Here is a 27794-nt window from a genome sequence, read left to right as displayed (position 1 = left end):
TCTCCTTCTCCTTCCCCTTCCTCCCCCTCCCCTCCCCCTCTCCCTCTTCCTCCTCCTCCTCCTCCTCCTCCTCCTCCTCTTCTTCTTCTTCGTCCTCAAATAATTGCAGTTGTGGGATGCTACAAGTGGAAAATGTATGGCGACATTAACAGGCCATGATGATGAAATACTAGACTGCTGTTTTGATTACACTGGAAAGCTTATTGCAACTGCTTCAGCTGATGGTATGTCATCTGTTCATATATTTAACTTGTGGAGGGACTTATGCTTTATTTGATAAATATGGGTGATTCTATACTGTAGGTCATCCCCCGATGGCCAGCTATGATAGAAACTGTATCTGCTTCATCCCTATGATGTCAGTGTATGTTTACTACACTATGTCTGTATCATATCATTGATAACCACATGTAATGCTATGCAATGTCTGCATCACCTCCTTGACAACCACTTACGATTTTATACTAGGTCTTTATCATCTCCTTAATAACAATATATAATGGCACATTCTGAGTCATCTCCCTGATGTCCATGCACTATGCAACACAATGTCAACCTCAGCAACTTGACCACTGTCAATGGTTCTACAATACATCTGCATTATCTCCTTTATGACCACATGTGCTGTTCCACTATGTCTAGCAAATCTTCATGATAAACATACATAATGCTCTGTTATACATCATGCTCATGAGTACCACTATGATTCTATACTATGTCTGTGTTTCTTATTGATAATCATAGGCTGGTGCTATACGATGTGCCTCAACTTCATGAAGACCACATATGATGCTACAAAACATCTATGTCATTTCCCTGTTGATCACATATGCCATTATATTATTTTGCTGGTGATTCATTTTAACTACCCAGTTTTTATTTCATCATTGTCTCCCTTTTAAAATTACATTTGCATACTTATTCTCTTACTGGGGCTTTTCAAAGGTAATTCTTTGACCATACATACAAGTTGTTTTTATATCCTGGAATATAAACCCTCTGATTCTGGACCATTTTATTTTTTAAAGTAATTACTTTTTCATTTTCTCACAGATCTTGGCTTTTAAAAATCATCTCTCAACTGTAACTAATTTGCCCTTTTCATTTTAAATATCATTCTCATTTATACAAAAAAAATCCAATATATATATATATATATATATATATATATATATATATATTACCTACTTTGTGCCAGGAATACCTACGTTTTAGGAAAAAAGGGTATCATCAGTGAACAAAAGAGAGAAATTCCTGCCCTCGTGGAGGAGGAGACAATGACCAATGCCATACATTTGCTTTATGTGGAATGTTAGATTACACAGAATGTTAGATTGTACAGGATGTTAGGAGTTGGTCAGTGCTATGGGGGGCAGGAAATAAGTAGGGCTAGGGGAACAGGATGGATGAGAATAAAATACAAGTTTGATTCTTCTATTTTGTTTTCTCTATGATCCGCTCTTTTCCCTAGCAGTGATTCTATTCTTGTTTGATAAGACAGTACTTATTTATTTTTCTTTTGGTGTGTTTTGTAAACCTCTTTTCATTCTGTGCTCCTTGAAAAGTATTAATGTTTAGACCAATTTCTTTATTTATCTCTGGTCTTTGCTCCTCATTTCCTTCTTAAAATTGAATCTGTCAACACAATGAGTTACCTGGGCAGCTACATCTGTTCCTATATATTACCCTTTCCTTCCTCTTTGAAATTATGCTCAAAGCTTATTTTTTAAAATCTTACTCATATTTCTATCTTTTTAAAAAAATTAAGGTTTCAGATTATCTTATTTCTGTGTTTTCTGAAGATTAAAAATGCCTTTTGTGCTAATTCAGAGTATTGCACTATGTAGGATATTCCTTTTCGTATTATTAATAAACTCTTAAAACAAGTTGGTCACTTTCCTTTAAGGCATTTGAAATGTCCTACTAAGGAGCAAGTTTTATATTTTAAATAGGGGCACAGTGCACGGATTTGTGCACCAGAGGGGTCCCTTGGCCTGGCCTGCGGGGATCGGGCTGAAACCAGCTCTCTGACATCCCCTGAGGGGTCCAGAATTGTGAGAGGGCACAGGCCAGGCTGAGGGACTACACCGGTATATGATCAGGGCCGATCGGGGCCAGCTGGCTGGGGAGGGACTACAGGAGGTTGGCTGGCTGGGGAGGGGCTGAGGGAGGGCTCCACGGCATGTCTGGCCCATCTTACCCAGTCCTAATCGGCCAGACCCTAGCAGCAAGCTAACCTGGCAGTCGGAGCATCTGTTCCCTGGTGGTCAGTGAGCATCATAGCAACTGGTTGAAGAGTCGACCAGTTGACCAGACACTTACCATATTAGGCTTTTATTATATAGGACTAGAGGCCTGGTGCATGAAATTTGTGCACAGGGGCGCGGGGTGGGGGGGCGGATTCCTCAGCCAGACCAGCATCCTCTTGCAATCTGGGACCCCTTGGGGGATTTCCAACTGCCAGTTTAGGCCTGATCTGGCCTAAACTGGCAGTTAGACACCCCTCTCAAAATCTGGGACTGCTGGCTCCTAACCACACTGCCTGCCTGCCTGGTCACCCCTAACTGCTTGCCTGCCTGCCTGATTGCCCCTAAACACTCTGTCTGCCTGCCTGATTGCCCCTAACTGCCTCTGCCTCAGCCCTGCCACCATGGCTTCATCTGGAAGGACATCCAGAAGATTGTTCAGCTGTCTAGTCTAATTATGCTTTTATTATTATAGATTATATTAATTCTAAAATAGCAATTTTTCATCATTTTGTCTACTGCCTCCTGAATTGACATTGTCAGAAAGGTAAGTAAAAAATTAAGATATTTTACTTTTCTCTGAATGAAAATTGTGTCCAAAACACCCTATTCTTGCTAATTTTACTCTATGTAATGCTGTAATTTGCAATAAGAAAGTATTCTTCTCCTGGCCTGACAAATGTTAACTTTTTTTCTGACAACAATTGCATTACTGCTGTTTTTTTTCTTCTATGCTTATTTAACTCTGCCACTTTTTAATTCTAAAAAAAACATGTACTTTTTCTTTTATCCATCCATCCATCCATCCATCCATCCATCCATCCATCCACACTGCATCTATTTATTGAATGGCACTTCTAGGCACTGGGGACACAACAGGGAGCAAACCATTCTGTTAGCTCTTTCTGTTGAAAAGGATTTCTAGTACCTGTTCTTTGTTCATTGAGTGGCAGCCACTGTTCCTTCGTAGAGTGGCTGCTCGTGCCTTCTGTGACCTTAGACTCATATTAGGTGCGTGATAGGCTTTCTGCTTATTTCATCCCCAGCCTCTCAAGTCTTGTTTTCATTCCCTCTTTCTCCCTTTAAATATTTTTTCATTGTGAATTGCTGCCTCTTTGCCTTTTCTACTTTGAAACCCATTATCTCTTGTGATAAGCTCAGGCCTAGAGAGGCACTCCTCACACTCTCTTACCCACAGTGGGACCAGCTTGAATTTGAGTGGCTGGCTCTCATCACAGAAGACAAACTTAGCAGACAGCTGTGTGTCAGAGTGATAAATGTTTAGATAATTCAAGGCATGTGGTTCAAAGTTCTGTATTTCAGATGAATTTATATATGTATCCCCACTCCCCTCAAAAAGGAACAGCAAGAGTTTTCAGTGCAGCCACCAGAAAATGCATTACTAAATTGGAAGGTCATGAAGGTGAGATTTCAAAGGTGAGTTGCTTTCTCATTTGGAGCAATTTACTTACTTAAAAAAATAGCATGTTTAATAAGTATTGGCACTGAGCTACTAGGGTTTGTCCAATTATCTCATTCTTTTTAGAAATTAGGTACCTAAGTATATTATTTTTAAGTGTGTCCTCAAACTCAGTATAATAAATTATTTCTAAAACTTTTTATAAACTATAAAAGTGTTTTCCTCAGCCATCAGCAAAAGATTGAGCTAGATGAAAATACTTATTAAAGTTATTTATGAAGCTTATGAAGTGATTTTCCTGGTTCTGCTGGACACACAAGGTTATATTGTGCAAAGAAAGTATAAAGTCTTCTGTAAATTAGGTGCAGTTGAGGCAGTATTTCATGGAAATATTTAACATTCAATAAAGTTTAAAAAGACCTATGTTGAAACTCTAAGGCTGTAGTTTAGAATTTTGTATTAACTTCTCCCAAAATCTTATTCACAGAGCAGGGCCATCCAGTCTGTGATCTGAGGTTTAGATGTGTCCTCGAATATTTCTAGAGAAGGCTGGGACTTGGTGACTCTCGCCTCCTAGCCCAAATCCTTGATCTTAGGTCAAATTTGCTCCTTCCTTGTAAAGTATCAGCTTGATGGTTTCTAGTCTCTGAACGCTCCACCTGGACACCAGAGCCAACCCTGCCATGCTCTCTCCCCTCCTGCACCCCCACCTGCTGCTGGTGGTCATTGTGAGCCTAGCAGGCCTGGTCTCCAAGAAAGGGCAGAGAACATTCTCTTCATAGGCTGGGAAGCTTTAGGGGCTGGCAAGAAGAGGGAAAGGGCAAGTGTGGGCATGGGAGATAGGCTGAGGAGAGAGCTGGGTCATATTTCTGAATGTATGGCTTGATAGCTATTGACATGTTTGGCATGTCCCACTCAACAATTGCACATCTATTTTTGCGTGAATCTGACTATAAAGAGTTCTATTCTACATTATTGCATTTTTATACTTAAGTGATATATTGCTTCCTGAATTTCCACCCAGTAAGGGCATGTCTATGAAGTACCAAACTAAGGTTCATATTCACTCATTCATTCAGCAAATGCTTTTTGAGAGCTTCCACTGTGCTAGGCATTGCTCTCTGCATTGGTGATGCAGTGATGAAAACAAGACATGGCTTTGCCTTTATCACACCTTCAGTCATGGAGGAGGTGGCACCAATCATTGCCTTCTGATGATTTAGAGAAGTTTATGAGCATGGTACCAAAAGGAATGGAAAACCAACAGTTCTCTTTGACTCCTGCTCAGATACCATTAGACAATGCCTGACACATGGGAGTCACTTACAACGTGTTTATGGAAAGTGCTGCTGCACTTTGAGTAGCAATAGTCAGAACGCCCTCTCTTATAGGCCCTGATGTTCACTTATTCTGAGACAGAGACTGTGCTTTTGACCCCAGAAAGTTGGGTTGCAGAGGCAGCTTAGGGGTTTGGGTATAAAGGAGCCTGACTGGGGTTCTCATCCACAGCAGGGCCCTGCGTCTTTGTTTGCATGGAGAAGGCATCACCAGTCTTTGGAAAGAAGTGGGTGGGGAATATTCAAACTATAAGGGTGCTCTGGTCTTTGTCCTTAGAATTGTGTGTGTGTGTGTGTGTGTGTGTGTGTGTGTGTGTGTGTGAGGGGAGGGGGGTAGGCAATTAATATTTCTGTCTAGATTTTAATTTGCATGTATTTGTCCATGCAATATTTTTCCCATCATGAAGGAACTGTTCTGTGTAAGAATAAATACCAGGCTGGGAAGGTGATAGGTGCTTAGTGATGTCCCCCTTTTGCTGATTAAATTTGTTGGGAATCTTTACACAAACCTGTCATGGTTTTTTCTTTCTTTTTTGTAGATTTCTTTCAACCCCCAAGGGAACCGTCTTCTAACAGGAAGCTCTGACAAAACAGCGAGAATCTGGGATGCTCAGACTGGCCAATGCCTCCAGGTGCTCCGGGGGCACACAGATGAAATCTTCTCATGCGCTTTCAACTATAAAGGCAACATAATCATCACAGGTGGGAGAAACAAACACCACAGACTTGTAGTTTCATTTAAATCGGGCTGGTAGAGACCCCAAGTTGAAAATCCAAAAAGAGTTCACCTTCATCCCCTACCTCTCTTCTGGGGTCCCTGGCTCAGCTTGGGGGAAAAGGGTATTCTATACCCATTATTTAATTTTAGTTGCATCATGGAACCACAGGAATGAGCTCTGCCCCTGACTGTAAGGCTCTGTGATTTTGAATTTTAGTTGCTCTAGGCAGAGTAAGAATTCTGAGCCTGCCTTGCTGGTTTCTGCATTCCCCAGGCATGGTCACCGAATGGTTATTATCCAGTCGGTATCAGTTAGGTGTTAGTAACTAAAATAAGTTAGGACCAGGTTCTCCACAGTCAGATTTTGGCTCATTAGAAATTTATTCTTTGAGCTTAGTTGTTTTTTCCTTGATGTTCCCTGCTAACACATATATTTGGGGGAAGAAAACGGTTGAGCACCGTTCAACCATTATCAAATTTATTGTGAATTAATTTGGCAACATTTTGTAAGAATTGGTTTGAGAATAAATTAATTACAATTGCGGGAAGGAGAGGAAAATGACAAGAATTTGGTCCGATGTCAGTGTGGTGCCTCGGGAGGAGGGTTGGCAGAGGTGGGTGCTACAACAGTGTGGGGCAGGGATGCCCTAAGCAGGCACTCAGACCCAATAGGCCTGACTCCCAGTGATTCCCACCATGTTGAGTCAATTTAAGAATTGCTTAACTGTCTAATAAGTTCAATGTTACATATGCAAGGTTGGCTTTGTATATTGGCTGCTTCATAGTCATGTAACTTCAGGTATGCTGCAAATAATCTCCCCTTCTGGCCTAAAAACCTCCCCCTTCTTCTTAATTATGGATAAGTCCTAAAATTACTGATTACTTTCTGTGGGTTTATGGTTTTCAAGTGTAACTGACAGGCAGCTACTCCTAAGACAGGGCCACGAGAAGCCATGTATTTTATTGTGAACAGCGAGTCAGGTCCTTCCCCAGGACAAGGACAGAGGTGGGGGCTGTGATGACAGGCACAGGGTGCTCTGCAGGGAACTTCTGGCAGAAAGGGAGGAAGGAGACTCAGCTGGGTTGGCAGAGGACCCGCTTTTCTTAATCCGTGTGCTTCATGTGAGGCCAGCTCCGCATACCCCATTCCTCACCCAGTTTTCCCGAAGACCCTGGAGAGCGTGGGGAGGAATATTCATTGTCGGTGCCTTGTTTTAGCCTGGCATTTAGATTCCTGAGCTCCTTTAAATATATTCTTGATTTATTTAGTGCACCCCAAAGCCCCAAGGCCAACTGGACGGCAGAGCTTATTAGAACGGGGGTGACACGCTTGTCTTGCCCACAGAACAGCCGCCACTTGGTTTGAATTGATCCCCCTATTTTCATGGCTGACCCCAGTGTCCACCATGCATTTTTAATGGAATGCCTGAGGGTAGGTTTAGAAGCACAAACTGGAAGAGAATTGGCCAGCGTGACCATTGCATTTTGAGAGCATAGGGTGCTTGTGGTGGAATGTGCAGTTTCCGCAGGCTTTCCCAATCCATGCAGCCCCACGCTTCCTGTGTTGATGTGACATGCCTGGCCTCAGAAGGAAACCACGCCAAGACTCCTTTCCATAGAGGGATGTGAAAGGCAACCCTCGGGGAGGGGGACTTCAAGGCTGCTTCGGAAGAGTGTTGTCATAGAGGGGAGTGTAGGCAGGATGCAAAGTTCACATGTTGACTGATGGTGAGAAACACCTGTTGACATTTTGATCTGCACTCCAGTGGAATGTACTGTCTTATATGCTAACACCCAAACCGGGTGATGTTCAAGTTCACTGTAGTTCTACCTGTTGGCGATGCTTGAGGGAGAGCAGCGGGAAGAGCAGAGGGGATGGCTGGCATCTCAGGTCCCCTCCAAGTTTAACATACCATGAATTTGCTGCTGTGAGTAGGACGTGAACTTGCATGATTTAGGACTGACAGAATCATGCAAAATTAAAAAAAAAAAAAAAGAAAGAAAAAGAAAAAGAAAAAAATTCCCAGTCCAGAAATACCCGAGCTGAGCGTCTCAGGGGCTTGGCAGCTGGGCCCTGAGGAACTTGTACATGTAGCTCAATGATAATTGATAGTGACCCAGAAAATGTCAACTTGTAAAAAAAGAGAGTGAAGGGAGTGAAATAAAGAAAAAAATAACTTTGTGAAATGTGTCTTCATAGGCAGCAAGGATAATACCTGTAGGATTTGGCACTGACTGAAGAAGCCGCCGATGAGCACACTCGCTAGCGATGGGAGCAGGAGCCAGGCGTCGCAGATGGCAGGCACGCTGCTTTGATATTTCATGTTTTCTCTTTTCCCACAAGTCAACTACTGATACACTGTCCTTCGCTTCACAGATATGACTATTAGAACTGATGAAGAGATATCATTTTTTGATATTTTTTTAATGGAGATGACAGGAAACAGCCTACTGTTTGGAAAGTGTTGCTGGTTATTTCAATTTTGTTTTATTTTTTAATAGCATCATGAGACTGATAGATGAAACCAGAGCAATTTAACAGCATGTCTCCTAGATTCTACTGTGAAGGTTGTTACTGTAATTTCTGTTGAATAAAATATTCAGAGAATTTTTTTGTGAATTGTACCAAGATATTTAGGATGTGTTTTTACGGGGACATATATGTTAAGAATGTGATTAGAAGTTTTATTATTTAGTTCGATATTTTACTTTTTTTTTTTTTGCTAAGAATGAGAAAGGTAGTCTTGGAATAGAAGGTTGCTCTTCTTTCACATTCAAGAATGTATTCACTTCTACCCCCCAAAATGTTGAGGACCTACACGAAATAATATTAAGGCAACATACAGGGTAACTAAAATGGACCTCATTTAATAGCAGATGTATTCTGGATTCATAGTGGGATGAAAAAGTGTAGGCAGGTTTGCTTTTAAGGAAAAGTTAAATGAATAGATGTTCAGACTATTGAATATGAAGTATGGGTGGAAAACAATCACGGTACCAGGGAAAATAATCACACACCAACATAATTGCAGCTGAAACACTAAGAATGTTTTATAAAGGGTACTTTATGTAAAAGTATCTCAATACCTATTTTAAATTAATGGTAAAAGAAAAAACACTGGATAAAACCAGAGCAGGAGAATCTAAAGAATGATTTTCTACGTAATAAAAATAGCGGGCATTGTGGCTTATTGTGTGCCAGATATTGCCCAACCATGTATGTGGATCATCTCATTTCATCCTCTTAGCAGATAACAGTCCTGACTTTAGCATGAGGAAGGTGAGACAAGGATATCCAGATATCAGGCAGTGAATAACACTGTGTTCTCAGGTGAACAAGGCTTAATTATGGGAGAAAAGTGTCAAGTCTATGAATAGGAAGGTTTGGGGTGAGAATCACCTTTCAGATCATCTATGGATGTTTAACCCTCAAGAAGAAAAAATAAAAGCAACATAAAGTAAATAAAATTTCCATGCGGTTGCTAGAAGGAGGGGATTCAGAGATGGTGAAGACAAGGAGAGCTTGAGTTAAAGGAAAGTAGATGAAAAATTTGCTACTTTTAAAACTCTAAAGAAACGGCAGACACTGAATCCTCCCCCCTGTCTTTGATGACTTAGGGAACGTGGTGGTACCATTTTGTTTCATCACCCCAAAGAGTCCGCCAACGTGTGGTTATAGAAAGCATCCTATGTCTCATGGACCAATTTAGGCATAGGAAGCCCTTGGCCAGAATAATGGCTTGTTCCTCTAATTTTTATATAGAGAAGAATTTTTTCCCTTCTACAATATTTATGAAGGTTTTCAGATATCCTAACCTACTTAAAAATAAGTGTTTAAATATTTAAGATTATAAGAAAAAAACATAATATGTAGCTTCCTGTTGATTCTCAGCCTATGGGTAATGATGCTATTGGCTGGGAGGCACTCACCCGGGCAGGTACTGCTAGTGGCAACCTCAAAGGCATTTCCTCACCTGGAGCCAAAGTGGCTGGTCTGGCCCTTGGGGGTCTTTTTATGATTGTAAGATGCACCTCAGCAACAGCCATCAGGAGAGGGAGGGAGGGTTGCAGACTTCGGCTTCTCCCTTTGTTAGGGGCAAGGGTGGGGTGCCTGGGGTTTTGTGGGTTCACTATTGGTGAATTTAAAGCATAAGCATGGAATTAGTGCATGGAAAGGAAAAATGGGGTTACTCAACCAGTTATCCAGGTTGCCCCAAAAGGGAAACCTCATGGGTACGAGAGGCCTGGCTCCTCTCCTAGCTGTTTAGCTAGTAGCTGGGTCGCACAGCTGGTGGTGTTTATTCCAGATGGAGGTCTTGGAAATGGATGCCTGGGCAATGCAAAGCTTAATGTCATGCACTTACAATAAGAAAGCTTATTGTCAGGCACTTACACTACAATAAGAAAGCTATTGTCAGACACTTACACTGCCTATACCCACTTTATTTTCCTCTGAAGTATTGTAGGGTTTCATGAAGTATGTATGGGGTCTGGAGTCAGGTTGCCTGGATGTATATTCTGTTTTCAAACTCTTAATTGTTGGCAAGTTACCTCACCACCCTGTCTCAGTTTTCCTATCTGGAAAGTGGTAATAATACTAGTTCTTGTTTGTAGGAATACCCAGCACCTAATAAGCATGGTGGTAAATGTTTGCCATTATTCGTATGCTCAATAGTTAGCAGTCATCTTTTTAAAAATTGTGTTTCATATATAGACAAAATTTTCAGGAAGGAGCACAGTGTTATTTACTCATAAATTATGGTTGAAATATAACTCAATTCATGTATTAAAGGTATCTTAGGGAGAATTGTAAATTGAGTTTTTATCAATGAAATTAAAATTTAAGCGCCCTGGGGAAATTTTTTTTAAAGGTCCTTTGCCGAACAGAGGAACTGGGATGTGAGATGATCACTATAGATGATTATGGTCTAATCCATCTCCATATATTTAGACTTCATATAGGATTTTATGAAAGTAGATCATCATAAAAATGAAATATATTCTCTAACAACTCATATATAAAACTCAGTAGCTTGTGATTAAGCATAATGCCTGATTAAAAGATAAAATACATGCTTTTTGAACTGAACAATGCTTTTTTTACACATAAATCTTACATTGTCATGTAAAAACACACCCATCATCTTTTAATTAAAATTATAAATGAATTTATTATCTTGTGTGTTTCCCACTGCTGCTGTTACTCTTAAAATAATTTATCTTTTTAGATCTCCAAAGGGATGATATTTGAAGTAAAAAAAAAAAAAGCAATTAAGATATTTAAAGACATACTCTTCAAACACAAGGAATTATAAACTGACACAAAATATCTATAATCATTTTTAGTTATCTTACAAGATTACTTTTTAATTTTGTTTAATTCAGCTTCACTGTTATCTGGGTTAGGATGGTCTGGGCTACAAGTAACAAAATGCATAATCAGAACAAGGTTAGTCCCAAGTTTTCTATTCAGTGGCCAGAGGACTCAAGCACCTGGGATTTGGGGGCTTTCCCTCTGCCCTCCTTGTTGGCATCTGTCCTGGGCAGTTGCCAGATGGTTGACACTGTTTTCTCAGTTTTAGTATCCTGCCATCTCTTTTCATCTCATCAAGTCCAGGAGAGAGATCGCTGCCCCTCCTATTTCCATTTGCCCCATCATTTTAGCAGTCCTAGCCCTGCTACCAATGGAATCATCTATCACTTTCCCCCTTTATTTTTCTCTATCTGCCCACCAAATCATAAACATTTTTCTTAGTTAAAAAACAAATTTCAGCTAGCCAGTCTTATTGCCATTTTAATCTATCATCTATAATTTAATTATTCCCCTTCCACACAAAAAAACCAATCTTCTAGTTATTTACCTTGGCTTTCTTCACCCTATCAGATAATTTCTTTGTAAAATACAAAGAAAAATATATCCAAACATTTCAAGATTTGCATAAATTAGCTCATTTGATAAGCGAAATAAAGTAGGAATTACTATAGCCCTAATTTAGAGATGATAAAACATGCTTGGGAAAGGGAAGGTGGTTTTCCCAAGATTATTTGGCCAATAGATAGATGGCCAGACATGAACTCAAATCTAAAAAGGCTGTGTCCTCCAAATAGCCCAATGAAGCTATTAAATGGTGATGTGTTGCATATGAGTTTTTCCACAAGGTTATGGACTGTCATGTTTGCTTTTCTTTTGGTCTGCATTCCTTTTGAATCCTTTGAATAAATACATTTAAAAAATAAACATTATGAGGCATGGGGCTTTATTCCAATTAATAAGAGTTTGATTTTTGTATCTTTGTTGTGCATATAATTATTTTGTAATCTAGTCCCAGTTCCAAATGGCTTGATAACTCCAAATTCACTCTTATCCCAGAAATTATATTGTAACAGATTAGAAATATTTCTTGTAAACATCATAGACACTAAATAAAAAATTAAAAAAAGAATAGCTTTTGGGCGATATAAAGGAACAAATGCTCAGATTCTTATTGTTCATATAACAATGTACATAGTGAAAAGGTAGATACAATAATGATCTAGGAGCTGCATTCAGTGCTAGAAAGGCCTGTGTGAGTTTGTAAAAGCAAGCTGTTCATTTGAAACTGAAAGTTTTTCTTCCCTGTAACAATAGCCACAGTAAGAGGGGGCCCCACTCATTATTACCACAGAATTTATTTCACAAATGCAGGTGTTGGGAATGGCTCTTTCCAAGACAAACACACCTCCTAAGACAATGGAAACAAAGACAAAGACTTAAGTTTATAAACAGGGCTCCTATATATTAAAATATGTACTAGTAATTGCTTAATAAAATGGCCTAACCTTAACATAAAGACATATAAAATGAAGAATCTGAAACAAAAGCATTAGAAAATGTACAGGAAAAGAGACCACAAAGCCAGTAAAATGAGTTAATTTTGTGTATGAAATTGATGCTTTATTAGATGAATTTTCTTAAACAATAACACTATAGGAATTTTTTCCTCTCTGATTTATATAGCTGTATACCTGACTCTGAATATTTCTTGAATGGTCATTATTTATTACAAAGGATTGCATTTTTAAATGCAGTTTGTTAAATCCAAGGCAAGTGATCAATTTCCTGGTTTTCACAGTATTGTACAGGTTGTTGTTTTTTTTTTCATTTCCAAGAAACCAATTGTATTAGTTATCATACTAATACTCATATGTAAATACTCATATATTTTTTCATTGGGAAAAAGACAGAAGCCATAAAGATATTGGTGTTAGCTCATTGGGTATATTTGAGGTTGGATTATATCTTTCAACAATCATTTATTGTTTCTGAGACTCTAAGCTAGGAGCTATGTTTACAAGCAATGTAATTAGTTTTTTAGTGGACAAGCAGGCTATGGAAGTTTTTTTTTTAATATGCTTTTTATTGATTTTTTAGAGAGAGAGGAAGGAAGAGGGAGAGAATGAAACATCCAGGAGAGAGAGATACATTGATCTGCTGCCTCCTGCATACTCCCTACTGGGAATCAAGGCCAAAACCTCGGTATGTGCCCTGACCAAGAATTGAAACAGTGACCTCTTGGTACATGGGATGACACACAACCAACTGAGCCACATGCGCCAGGACAGGGGTTTCTTTTATTTTGTCAGTATTAAGTATATTTTTGAGACCACTAGTTAGGTTTTGATGTTTGATATGATAACCCAGTGGTCGGCAAACTCATTAGTCAACAGAGCCAAATATCAACAGTACAACGATTGAAATTTCTTTTGAGAGCCAAATTTTTAAAACTTAAACTTCTTCTAACGCCACTTCTTCAAAATAGACTTGCCCAGGCCGTGGTATTTTGTGGAAGAGCCACACTCAAGGGGCCAAAGAGCCGCAGTTTGCCGACCACTGTGATAACCGATGCAATTGACATCTTGGAAATGAAAAATAAAACCTGTACAATGAAAGAAGTGAACCCTGATAGGAAAACACTCCTATTTTGGCAAAAAAATCTGTCCCAGAAAGGGAAGATCCAGTTGGTAATTGATGCTTTTCAAATTATAAGACCCAAAAGTTCTCAAAAAAGTTTTCTCTTAAGAATTCATGGTTTGATGCTTTCCAACGTTACTTTCGTTGTACAAGAGTAGTCTCTATTCAGGAAGGCCACTATGAGGGCTACCCTGCCATTTTAGGGTAAACCCTATGGAGAGCTACAGGCCTCTGGAGATCAATCCATTATAACGTCTGGAAGCCTTCACCTTTGAGTTGGCATGACTTGGAGTCTTTTACTAACACTTTGTACTACTCTCTTACATCTTTCCTCTGAAATATCCTGGTTTTCATAAGAAATCCCAGGATGGATATTGGCTTCGAACAGTGATTTTCAGCCTTTTTCATCTGGCACACCAACTAATTACTAAAATCGTGCACCATACCAAATATATATATATTTTGCTGATCTGACAAAAAATGGGCATAATTTGATTCATTCATACTGGGAGGCTATTGTTGTGTTGACTCTTGTCAATTTTTTTTTTTATTTGACAATCTAAGGGAAAAGAGGTCAATGCCTCTGATTAAATAATCAGGTATTGCATGTTTTAAAACTTCCTGTGGCAAGTTGAAAATTGCTGCCTTAGAATATGGAGGAGAGTTGATAAAGGTGTGTGTATGTGTATGTGGGGTGGGGGATGCTTTTTGAATGCTGCACATCAAAGCCAAGCCATCATTTTCTCTCTAAATTTTTCTCTTAAGTTTGGATTTTCAGGTTGTATTACCTCCAACTTAATGAGTTTATGATGATTTGTGGGCATGTAGGAGACGGGAACCCTAAAACAGTTATATGGAAACTAGAGACCCTGATGCACGAAATTTTTGCAAGAGTAGGCCTTCCTTCCCCCCGGCTGCCAGCACCGGCCTCCCTCTGGCACCCAGGACCCGGGCTTCCCTCGCAGCCCTGGCTTTGTCCGGAAGGTCGTCTGAAAAAGACATTGGGAAGGACATCTGGTCTAAATAGCATATTATGCTTTTATTATAGATTGTAAGTGCAGTGAAGACAAGGACAGATACTTACTTTACTTTTTGCGAAATGTTGGATGCACCTCTTTGAACAAAGTTGCCTCTGCTACTACTTTCTTGGGATGGTAGGGTCTTCATCAGGTAATTACTACAACACATCAGATATCTGTGTTTTCTTCTGAGCAATGAAGAACACTGTTTACTGCTCTTAGCAATGAAAACGAGAAAATGTTGCTGTGTTTTAAAAACAAATGAGCTCACGGGCTTTATGCTTTTATTTATTCTCTTATTTCAGTAGGTGGCAGTATTTATCTTTTGGCAGAAACAGTCTTGCTTCTTAATAGCCACAAATGAAAGGTATAAAGAGGAAATTTATGTCCTTTTTCAGATGAGGGTTATGTGAGGATATATAACAATGCTCAGTGGTACGGCTTAAAGCTTAGGACCATCTTGCCATATCTGGGGCAAATGACATATCTCATTATACCTGAAGCACTGTGGAGACATTTTTCCATCTATTTCTGAGGACACAGACCAGTAAGGAAGAAATCGTTCTATTTCTCTCTACAGATTTCTCTGCTGAAATCCATTTTACACTTAGTCATTTAATAATGACTCAATCTATCTGGAATCCAACGTTTAATGATGTCTTTTAATATTAATATTTGATCAGAGTGTGACATGGATTTGTTTTTATGTTTGAATAAAGTTTATTGTAATTCTAGTGGAATAAGAATCTAAGAGTTGTGGGTACTTTAAATGTTATTATTTTAACATAACTGTAAATCAAAAGGGTCAAACTGATTTGTGTTTGGTTATTAAAGACAAAAAGTAAGTCTGAAACCAAATTACTAAAGATTACTTATTTATAAAGGTGTCAAGGCAAACCATCGGTTGTCACTCTCATTGCAGCAGGTGTTCAAAGTGTTAAAGGTGAGTCAATTTCATAGAGTAAAAGGATGCAGTATTGAGATAGTCTCTAATTGACAAGTGTTCTATTCAGGTGGAAATGGAGCGACTTTCTACTTGGTCTTTAGGTACATTTGGCAGCCCTTAGTTGGCAGCAAGGGGGCAGCAAGCAGTTTGAGACATTAAAAAAATAAAATAAAAAAGGATTGTTCACTGGTGTAGGGGGAAGGTTTTCTGTGATAGTCATTTCCTGGAACAATTGGAGGCGGGGGTGTCAGTAGATGTTTCATTGCGATTGATTAAGTTGTCATAATGATCTTTATTTGAGGCGGGAGTGCCTGTCCTGATAGCCACTCAGGGGTGACAGAAATCTGTCTTTAAACATATAGACTCAGGAATTAGAATACCTGTTTTAATATCTAGATCACTTCTTGGTTGTGGTACCTTGATAATTCAAACACCCCTTGACTCAGTTTTCTCAGCTATAAAATGGGACTAATAATAGTGTGGGATTTATATTTTTTAAAAATATATTTTTATTGATTTCAGAGAGAAAGGGAGAGGGAGAGAAAGATCAACGATGAGAGAGAATCATTGATCAGCTGCCCCCTGCAAGCTCCCTACCGGGGATCGAGCCAGCAACCCAAGCATGTGCCCTGACTGGGAATTGCACTGTGACCTCCTCGTTCACAGGTCAATGCTCAATCACTGAGCAACACCAGCAGGGCAGTATGGTAGCTTTAAATAATTTAAGAAATACATAAAGAGCCTGATCTATCAGACACAATTAATGGGTAGCTAATATTATTTGTGGACACTGCTTACTGACTTGGAACTAAAGAATTTAAGAATTGAGAAAGAATTCGTACATTTAATGCACATTTTCTCATTAATGATGATGGCTTCGGATATCTCTGCAGTAGACATAAAAAAACCTTCCAACTCACCTTCTCCCAGGAAACTGAAAGGGAGTAAAATAAATGCAGCCGGTATTTTCAGCTTATCTCGCATGAATTCTTATGGATTCAGACATGTGAATAAAAATGTGGTTCAGTTTAATAAACAAGTGGTCTTGGCTCTGAATCTTCCCAGATTTTCAGTAGTTTCTCTCCTTTGCAAATCTGTGAACTTCTGAGTAAAAACCTGTCCAGCCCGCACAGCCATCGAAATCACTTCTCATCAACAGTGATTGATGAGAAGAAAGTTTCAAATATTACTAAGTGGAATTTCAAAATTCTTCCTAGAATCCCCTTTTCAGTACTTGAGAAGGTAATTAGAAAAATTACAGGGAATTTGTCAAATACTTAAAAAAATATCTGAACGTTAGACATATTCCCCAGGGTGTTCTGATGGTTCTATTAAAATCTCAGTGATTCACACATATTGCAAGAGTTGACAAATGTCCTCAAATTTGAATTTTAATTATTCATAGTGTCAATCAAAGAAGCCAGTGGCCTTCTGTAGACACAATCACAGGGACACTGTTCCCCTTGGCCGCTCCAGTGCATTGACCTATATCGTTTTTGGTGTGGGTTTATGCCAAATGTATGATGATCCTCTTAAATCTTCTGAGATGTAACTCCTGGTTTAGTACTTTCCTTCATATAGATACTTTATTTGTAGGTCTATATCAGACACACACTCTTGTCTTTAATTATGGAGATGGCAGTTCAAGGGGGAATGCCTGCATTTTTGCTCAATGGAGATGTGGTTTTCCCCTATTTTCCTGAAGGAATGCATCATCCTGTAGTGGAGGGTGATGCTGGGTATTTTCCACAGGCAAGAGGAAACATGTCTTCTATGTATGCCTGAGGCTAAAGGACATGTACACTTTTTTTTCTAGGCCAGAACATCTCCAACAGAAACTAGAGTAGCACGTACAGTTATTAACTCTTGGGTTATTAACCTGAGCAAATAATTAGGCTGAATTATATGAAATGGTTATATTTCTTAATCTTAAGAAAACTAATTTTATGTGGTTCAACCTAAAATATTGCTGTAAATGTGCAAGGTGAGACATTTTCTGTCTGGGCTTGTCCTCAAACAAAGCCCTGGTGGTGGCCCATCCTCCCCCCGCTACTGCAGATTGGTGTCTTTCTTCTGCCGAGGGCAGATGACAGGATTCACACAAAGGCTGATGATCTTGGAGTCAGTATATGATCCTGGGAGAGAAAACCCACTTCACATGGCATGTGACAAAGAGCTTAGACTTTGGATTAAGACTGTGCTTAACTTGTAGTCCTGTTGTTATGAATAAGCCATTTCATTTTTCTGAGTTTGTTTCCTTACCTATAAAATGGAAATACAATAACAGAAAGAAATACACGAGAAGAAAAAGCAGCTCACAAGGCCTGTGGTATAGTTGGCAGCTAATAAGTGTTCTTGACCTTCTCTTTCTCCATTGAGAATGTGCCATTTCAAGGTTGGAATCAGGGCTGTCTTGCGTGATGGAAGAGATGATCTTGCATGAACTGCCCTTCTTGACGTGGGCAAGGGCAGCTCCTCTGTCTCTCTGCCCGCCATGTGCCCGCACTGCAGCCCCGAGCGTTCCCTTCTCAGATGTGCTTTTCAGCCACGAGCTCAGGTTTTACTGACTCCCTTGGGAAAAGCAGGTGGCCCGTGTTTAAAATAGCATCAGCTGTTTTTTGTTTTTGTTCTTTAAGAATAATTGAGCTAATGCTCAATTCTAGTTTAGTATTAATAAAATTTTTTATGCATTGGCTGTATGTACACACCTTGTTTCAGACTATCTTTTAAATACGTATGAGGTATTTTTAGATTTGGTTTGAAGGAGGAAAATAGAAATAGAAGAATATGAATATATATCTATGTCTATGTCTATCTCTATCTATATCTGCATCTGTAATGTTAATGTAAAAAAAGCATTAAAACCTGTAAAGAATTTTTGTGAGCTTATTTGAGCCAAACTGTTGACAATTGCCAGGAAGCAGAATCTCAACATATGGAGATAGTGCTCCAGAGAATGGCGGTTTTTTACCTTGTTTTATACATTACAATCAAAGGAGGAGATGTAAGTGGGTTACATGAAATCCATTGGTGATTGAATTGCTTGGAAATATGTTAAAGAAGGGTTTGGTAAACTCACAAGGATTTCCAGTTTGAGGTGCTTTGTTTTCTTTTCAATATTAACTTGACAAGTGTAAAATTTTAATTTTAAATACAATTTTGATATTAACTCTATTGAAAACACAATGACAAATGTATTACCATGTGGGAATGTATTTCTTGAAAAAAGCTGCTATAAATTACTTTAGCAATCTCTTTTGATAAATCTTTAGCCACTTGTGTAAATTATTGCGAAATCGACCAGCAGGAAAGATAATTTTATCTGGGTTGATGTCTTTAGTTTTAAAATAAGGAATATGAAAAATAGTAAGATTTTTAGATACAGCCTGGTGTGACCAATGGGCTGTGACAGAGCCCTGATGGAAAATTGTTCTCCTGTGCTTGGAGTTTATGATGAAAGTCTCCAGTTTGAGCAACGGATTCACCATTGTTTATACTTCTGCCATAATTCCGCATGGACCATTTTGCACCAAAAGCTAGCATTTCTTCATAGGAAATATCAAACTTATATGCACACATTAACACACACATGCAGACAAACAATTCATGTAGTTATAAAATTGAACAAGGTAAAAGAGAAGGAAAGATATCATTGACCATGATAAATGAGAAAAAAAAGAAGATAAATAGAAAATATATTTGCAGACCAGAATGCTAAGGGGCTTAAAGGACTAAAGTGCCCCCATCCCTGCCAAAAGCCCCTTCATGTCAGCCTAAGAGGTCTATACAGTGTTTTCACTTCAAGATAAGCACCTTTTTCTGCTAAACTGTCCCTCCCTTATGGAAATTCTGGACCTGTCAATATGTAACTGGCCAATCAATGGGTCCATGCTGCCTGTCACTACTTGAGCCAATTAAGCAGAGACAGGGTTGAATTAGAGTTTATTCCAACACTGCCTGCAGTACGGGAGAGCAACAGGTCATCCACAAAAATCTACTCTGCACCCCACCATAAGCCAGCTGCTTATATTGGGTAGAGGGACAAAGGTTACATGGGGAAGTAGGCAAAAGAGTATGCCAAATGGGCAGTTTACAGGAAATGGGGGTTGGAGTTTTGCAATGGCCTGCAGGGACACAAGGGCTAGGGATCTTCAAAGGGTTAGTGATATGCAAAAGGGTTGGTGATTCTGGTTTCTGCAACAAGGTGGTTAATCTTTCCATGATAATGGGCAGCTCCCTGATGGGGAGGATGGGCTGCACTTCCAGGTGAGCTCCCAGGTCCTGTGTGTAACTGCCAGCCAGGTTAGAATGTGCCTTCTTTAATCAGAATAAAACAATCAGGGTTAACAGAGCATGATTAATATTTCTTACAATTACAGCTGATCCCCAACTTTCTATTTCTGCCCCTAGCAAATATTTGCATACTCAACTGAGTACGTGTTATAAAATATATTTTTCTCAAGCCCACATTAACAATTTCATATATATATATTCTTCTTTGAGTGCAGAGTTTCATCAATTGAGGGCATTTTGAGAGGCTAATATGAAAGTGTATTTTTTAGTATTTAAAGTGAATTCTGATTTTGAAGTTACCATGTTGATGCTAAGTAATTATTTCCAGGGATGCTGGACGAGCACCAGCATGTGGTACATAAATTAATGCACAATTGTTCTAGGGAGATCTGCTTTGTGAATTATGTTTTCACAAGTGATTATTAATAAATATGCCTGAACTGGTCAGAATGAGACTGTAGGGAAAAAATTATATTAATATTCTGGAATTTATTTCTTCTCTATACAATAAAAGTTTTTGATCAATTATACTTACCACATTGATATTAAAAAGAATCTAAGAATGGCCTACTTTGAGGAGGCGAAAGGATTATCTTTTCTCTCAGTTATTAAATAAAAACAAAATTTATTAGTCAATTATCCCAAGTCTGTTTGCCTCAACTGTGAAACAGTGTGACCAGATAAATCATTGCTCACTGCCTGGTGCACCTGTTTTCTTAAAATGGAGCAAAGAAAAGAAGATTCACATTTCTATTGCTTTGAGTTTTTATGGGATAGTGGTTCTGAAAGTATCTCTTGTCCAAATATTCCAGATCTTCTGTCATAACGATCTTAATTGGATAAAACAGTGACTTGGGATTTAGGTGCATTTTTTAAGTTGTTGATACTGATGAAAGAGAAAAGTAAATACATTTACATTTATCATACGATATCTAGACATGACAAATGATTTGTAAAGTTTGTCACACTTAAACTTCACAAAATCCCTGGAATTTAAGAAGTTAAGTCAACCAGTTAGTGAAGACAGAGCAGGGATTTGAACCTTAAAGATCTGCTTAAAAATCTTTTACACTTTACTATTTTTATTAGTTATGAATTCCTCTTCATTTTGCAAATTATGGCCTCTAGATCAGTGGTTCTCATGACCCTTTAATACAGTTCCTCATGTTGTGGTGACCCCCAACCATAAAATTATTCTCGTTGCTACTTCATAACTGTAATTTTGCTACTGTTATGAATCTTAATGTAAATATCTGTGTTTTCCGATGGTCTTAGGCTCCACAGCAGCGGTTCTCAACCCACAGGTTCTCAAACCACTGTTCTAGATGATAAAAAGTGTGGTATATATATATATATATATATATATATATATATGTACATATACATATACATATACATATACATATACACATACACATATACATATACATATATACATATACTAGAGTCCCGGTGCACCAAATTTGTGCACGGGGTGGGGGGAATGTATGTCCCTCAGCCCAGCCTGCACCCTCTCCAATCTGGGACCCTCAAAGGATGTTTGACTGCCAGTTTAGGCCCGATCCTGGGATCGGGCCTAAACGGGAGTCGGACATCCCTCTCACAATCCAGGACTGCTGGCTCCCAACCACTCACCTGCCTGCCTGCCTGACTGCCCCTAACCACTTCTGCCTGCCAGCCTGATTACCCCCTAACCACTCCTCTGCCAGCCTGATTGATGCCTAACTGCTCCCCTGCCAGCCCGATTGCTCCTAACTGCCCTCCCCTGTCAGCCTGGTCACCCCTAACTGCCCTCCCCTGCCAACACGGTCACCCCTAACTGCCCTTCCCTGCAGGCCTGGTCCCTCCCAACTGCCCTCCCCTGCTGGCCATCTTGTGGTGGCCATCTTGTGTTACATGGGGGCAGCCATCTTTGACCACATGGGGGCGGCCATCTTGTGTGTTGGAGTGAGGGTCAATTTGCATATTACTCTTTTATTAGATAGGATATCAAAAGAATATATGTAATATACTTTTTTGAGATGTGTATATTTATATTTATATGTATTAATAATTGCTCAAATTTTACTACATTTTTATCTTCATTTGTGTCCTGAAGCACCTTTATTTAAAGTATTTAAATTATTTTTGGGAAGTATTTCTTGTCAGCTCAAAATTTACACATGTTATTCTGTGTCAGGACCACCCACTATGCAAATCATTCATTTAGTAAGTATTTTTGAATACCTACTTGGTAGCAGTTACTGGGGATGAGTTAAAGGCTGGTTTTCCAGAACATCCAGAACTGCAAGGCCTGATGATGCTGAGTTTTTATCTGCAGACCCACCTTCCACAGGGCTTAGATACCTGTTTGTGGAGGTAATATAAGGGGCAGGTATCATACTATTCTCTGTTGTCTTTCTCAGTTTAACTTATAAACCTCTCACTCTTTGTAAATCATCTCTACTGAGACCTCACCACTGCATCAGGTACTCTCAGACATGCCTGTATATCTAATATATTATAAAGGAAAAGTTCAAACATGTTTGATTTGGGGTGGCATATTGTTTTAAAAATACACTTAGAATGTGTTCTATCATGAGTTTTAATTTTCCTAAATTCCACTCAATATTCCTATTCAGCTTTACACATGATATTTAAAGTTAGCATTGCCATCATTTTGCAGCTTGTTAAAAGTGCAGAATTTTTGCTCCCACCCTAGACAGGCTGCATCAGAATCTGCATTCCTGTTAACAATTCCACCACTTAACAAGATGTCATTGATTTGTATGCATCTTAAAGTTTGAGAAGCTTTGGTCTTTATTAGTCTACCATCTCCTGAATTTATGCTTTAGGTAATGGTGAGCTAAGTCACTTGAACCAAACCTCCAATGATACAAATAAAAAGAACTGGATAAAACACAGAATGAGGCAGTCTAGACTGAAAAACTTCTCAGATCTCAGATGTTGGTGTGTCAGAAGCAAGCAAAACTCCTCCTTAAAAGAAGTTTTTGTTGTCATAGTTTTAAAATAGTATGTCTAGCAGGTTTTCAAAGACACCAAATGCACAAGTGTGCACTCAGACATGAGTGAGAGGCAGCAAGACAATAGACAATAGGAAGAGCCCTACTGTGACTTCAGATTTAGGAATTATCAGAGACTATAAAACAACTTGCTTGTTATGTGTAAATATTAAAAAAAGAAAACTTGAAAATATCTGTAGGGAATAAGAAACTAAAAGTAATATACAGATTACCAAATAAAAACCCAAATAGAAATTTAAGCACAATGGATGGGTTTCATAACTTAGCTAAAGAGAGAATTTATAAAATTGAAGATAGGGCAGAAGAAATTAACCAGCATAAGAGAGATACCCAAAGAGTGGGTAAGAAACAGGAGATACAGTGTAAAGGTCTATCCTATTTAATTGGGCTACTTAGACATATAGTAGCTGAAACATATAGAAGAAAAATCTCAAAATCTATTTTTTTAAAAATATTTTTATTGATTTCACAGAGGTAGGAAGAGGAAGAGAGCGATAGAAACATCAATGATGAGAAATAATCACTAACTGGCAGCCTCCTGCATGGCCCTTGCTAAGGATGGAGCCCACAATCTGGGCATGTGTCCTGATTTGGAATCATATCATGGCCTCCTGGTTCATGGATTGATGCTCAATCACTGAGCCACATGGGCTGGGCCGTAAATTTTATTTTTGAAGAGGAACAAAGGCAAATTTTTCTATTACTAGGCTATTCAACAAACAACTTAGTGGTACAAAGCAATTTTATTATGATAAAAAATTCTGTAGGGTAGGAATTTAGATAAGACACAGCTGGATGGTTTGTCTTTGCTCCATGATATGTGGTGCTTGGGCTGGATAACTTGAAGGCCAGGTTCACTGTGATTGCCAGCAGGAATGCTTATACTTGGTCTCTTCAGCATGATGATGTCAGTCTCATCTGAGTTTTTACAAAGCAGCTGGATTCCCTCATAATGAGTACCCAAGAGCACCAGGAAGATGCATGGAATTTAATTAGCTTCAGAAGTCATTTAGCATCACTTCCACCAAACACTTTTGTTTGAAAATGTCCGAGGCCCACTCAGATTCAAGTGCAGGGGACATGGACACTGCTCAGTTGAATGAGTGTTAAATAATCTATGGCCATTCTTTAAAAATCTACCTCATCAAAACTATAAAGCTGTCTATAAGCTAAGGACAGCTCTTAAAGGCATGAATTTTTGTGATGACTTAATCAAGTTGGTTTGGTATTATTTTCATGGTGATTTATTAAGGCATCTTTTACAATAGAATTATAGGGCTATCAGGTTTTAGAGGAGAGATGCCAGGCTTAAGTGCATTTTATTCTACAGAAAAATAGCTAGATAATTTTTGGAGAGATGTTTAATCAATTTCTTTACTACTTAGCTCCAAAATGAATTAAACTGTTTAAAAGGATGTCAGAATAATTTTTCCAATATTTAGGAAGAAATACATTTTAGTTTCAGGAAACCTCAATTCAATAGAACCATCAGAGATACCACAAATACTTAGTGAACAAGATAGAAAATAGAAAAAATAAAAATAAACAAATAAGCCCTTTCATCCTGACAAATATACTTAGTGAGAACACAATAGTCAATCAATCCTTTCTTAACTCTCTAGACTCAGTCATATGCTCCACCCCCTACCCCCAATCACCACTGTTGCCAATGAAATAGAAACTGGTGATTGGTTGAACCTAGGAGTTGTGCTGATCCCTGGAGGCTGGAAAAGTATGTTTCCCTATAAGTAAGTAGATACAAGGATGGATATTGGGAGTCATTGGGATGGTACAAATCGATACTTGAAGAGGCTCTATAAGTGCCCATGATAAGAAATATATATATTTTGGGCAGAGAAAATAGATCATGTAAGGTTCTTCAAGATCATTTGTGGGGAAATGACAGGAACTGTTATGGCTGGAGTAAATAATATCTATAAACTGTGACCACCAGAACCACAGGAAGCAGACTATAATTATGTTACACTGAAAGGTGACTACATAGTTGTTTTACTATTGATGCTCTTTCAAAATAAAGCAGAAATCTATATTCCTATGGAGCTGAGCTATGAGACTGGGAAAATATAGAGAACACAGAGGTATTACATAAAAGTTTTATTAAAATATTTTTTATATTCTTCTGGAGTTTAGCAATTCTACTTCAAGCTAAAGTTGACTACCCTCAATTATAGGTTCTGTTCATGGGTCCATGAACCTGACACTTGAATGCTTCCCCTGAGAATCACCTGCCAAAAGTATGCTTTGCCCAGCTGAAAACTAGATTTATAAATACTTCAGCCTGTTTTAACCCTGCCTCTGCAGACTCATATCTCATTTATCAAGCAGGCATCAATTAGAATGACCTTTCTAAAACAGAGTCAAGGATTCAGGAATCACATTGACACTGTACCTTGGCTACTGCCTTGCTGCTTACAAAGCATGTTTACGACTGTTGTCAAAATTAATATTGTCAACCCTGTAAGGAAGGTGTATTGGTGCTCATTTTATAGACAATAAACTGAGGGTCAGAAAGGTTAATGATTTTTCTAAAAATACACAGATAGTCAGTGTCAAAGGAGACTCAAGACTAGACCCCCTTATCCCAAATCCAGCATCCCTTTGACTGTTGTCTTTTCCTGTCATGAATAAAGTAGACATACTCACTTGTTAAAGTATGGCTTGAATCACAGAATCTACATTATATTTTGAACTACTGTATATAACTGGAAATATAGCAATAGTTTGCCTATATTCAGAATACTAGAATAATAGAAAGTATAAGTAACCTACTTTCAAAACAAATGTGTTTAAAACATTGCATTGTTTGGATGGACCCCACATCTTAGTTATACATTGAAGGTATTTCACATTTTGTAAAATAATTTCTCCTATTTGTGTCCTATATTGTCTTGGCTATGAGACCCCATCCCTTCACCTACACTCTTCCTTTTGCTTAGAATTATCTTCCTTATACTTCTTCCATTTATGCTTTTCCAAATATGACCTAGGCTTTATATGCCCACTTTAAGGTGCTGTCCACTATATGGAACCTCAAAGTCATTATTTTCCCACTAACCACTTAAGCATATCTGAGCAGAGAGGAAAATTCCAGAGAGAAGATCCAGCTGAGATGATGGGGAAAGAGGGACAACTTCAGTGCAAATAAGATTCTCACTGTTCAGCATGAGAGTGTCTAAGTTTACTGCGGACACTGTGATAGGTGACTGTGTTTGAGCTGTTGTTGGTATCTACCCAGGTGGGTTGCCTATTAGATATTTTGAACCAAGAGCAAGAGACTTAGATGGGATGTGGGGAAGAGAGAAAGAGATTGGGTAGAAAATGGGGGTGGCTCATTGGCTGCAAGAAGAAGAGGTAAAGGTAAAGTTGGAGTTGCATCTCCCACTTCAGGGGAATGTTAAGAGTGACCCTTTGGGCTCTCCAGAACACTCATGCACGTATACCATGGGAGAGCAGATGTTTGGTGCCAAAAATTGCTACTGCACTTCCAGAGAAAGACAGAAACATTTACCCTTGCCCTTCCCTCCCCCAGAGCCTAACACTGATGGAGATAGAAGCAGAGAAGCTAGAGGAGGAGGAACAAAAAGAGCAGACACAGTGCCTCTTCCCAGTTTGAGCTCTCAGACCAAAGCCTGGCTGGAGATTAGGGGAAGGAAATAGACCTTTATATTGTACATAAAAGCCAGGCTATAAATTGGATTAGATTGCCTGGAGATCTAAGTAATAAAAGTGATCAGAAACTGTGAGATCTGCCCTAGATTCACAATAGAGTTGCAAAAAGAAATTTGACAAGACATGGTTGGCCAAGTAGTTAAAGAAAGTTAAAAGTGCATTGTGTTTTTGTTTGCCTCATGTAATTCAGATTGTTTAATAAACCATTTATACTTGCATATTGGCTGCCAGATGCAGAGGGAGGGAAGGAGGGAGGAGGAGAGAGAGTTCTCCAGACCTCTATATAATCCCTTCCATTCAGTTTGGGCCATTTAAATTCCATGTCCATCCCTGAACCAATAAGTGTTCTAATAAGGGAAGTCTGGGCTCTGATGAACTTAGCCCAGCTTGCATCCATCCTGGGCTCTGGGATGGATTCAGCTTCTCCTGCATCACATAGGTTATGTGGAGGAGGGTGATTCCCACATAAAATCAGGTAAGGAGGAGAGGGAGAAGGGATGCTGCTGTGTAGACCACCAAACTCTCCACTACATGAGGGATGGGGGCGGGGGGAGGCACCATCCTTCCTATATAATAAAAGAGTAATATGCAAATTGCATCACTCCAAGACACAAGAGTGTCTTGTGGTCAAAGATGGCTGCCCCCATGTGGACACAAGATGGCCGCCACAAGATGGCCTGCAGGGGAGCACAGTTGTGGGCAGTTAGGGGTGACCAGGCCAGCAGAGGAGGGCAGTTGGGGAGGATCAGACCTGCAGGGGAGGACAGTTGGGGGGAACCCAGGCCTGCAGGGGAGGGCAGTTGTGGGTAATCAGGCCAGCAGGGAGGGCAGGTAGGGGTGACTGGGCCAGCAGAGGAGGGCATTTGGGAGAGACCAGGCCAGCAAGGGAGGACAGTTGGGGGACCAGGCCTGCAAGGGAGGGCAGTTGGGGGGACCAGGCCTGCAGGGGAGAACAGTTGAAGGACACCAGGACTGCAGGGGAGGGCAGTTGGGGGGGACCAGGCCTGCAGGGGAGGACAGTTGAGGGATACTAGGACTGCAGGGGAGGACAGTTGGGGGGGGGGACTAGGCCAGCAGGGGAGGGCCATTGGGGGGGACCAGGCCTGCAGGGGAGGGCAGTTGAGGGGGACCAGGCCTGCAGGGAAGGGCAG

At 39.4% G+C, this 27794-nt stretch overlaps 1 protein-coding gene across 1 annotated transcript in view; it reads left to right on the top strand.

Annotated features, from left to right (window-relative positions):
* DAW1 (dynein assembly factor with WD repeats 1) overlaps nt 1-8329 on the top strand; it is a 35135-nt gene extending 26806 nt beyond the window's left edge. Inside the window, exons 10-13 of the mRNA XM_008145260.3 lie at nt 110-224; nt 3607-3683; nt 5543-5705; nt 7922-8329. Of these exons, the coding sequence (XP_008143482.3) occupies nt 110-224; nt 3607-3683; nt 5543-5705; nt 7922-7956 (390 nt within the window). The 3' untranslated portion in view covers nt 7957-8329. The remainder of the gene's footprint in view (nt 1-109; nt 225-3606; nt 3684-5542; nt 5706-7921) is intronic.
* The last annotated feature ends 19465 nt before the right edge of the window (nt 8330-27794 follow it).

Source organism: Eptesicus fuscus, chromosome 11, assembly GCF_027574615.1.
Source record: "Eptesicus fuscus isolate TK198812 chromosome 11, DD_ASM_mEF_20220401, whole genome shotgun sequence".
NCBI classification, from domain to species: domain Eukaryota; kingdom Metazoa; phylum Chordata; class Mammalia; order Chiroptera; family Vespertilionidae; genus Eptesicus; species Eptesicus fuscus.
The sequence above is the reverse complement of the archived record's forward strand: the minus strand, read 5'-3'. Positions and strand labels throughout refer to the sequence as shown.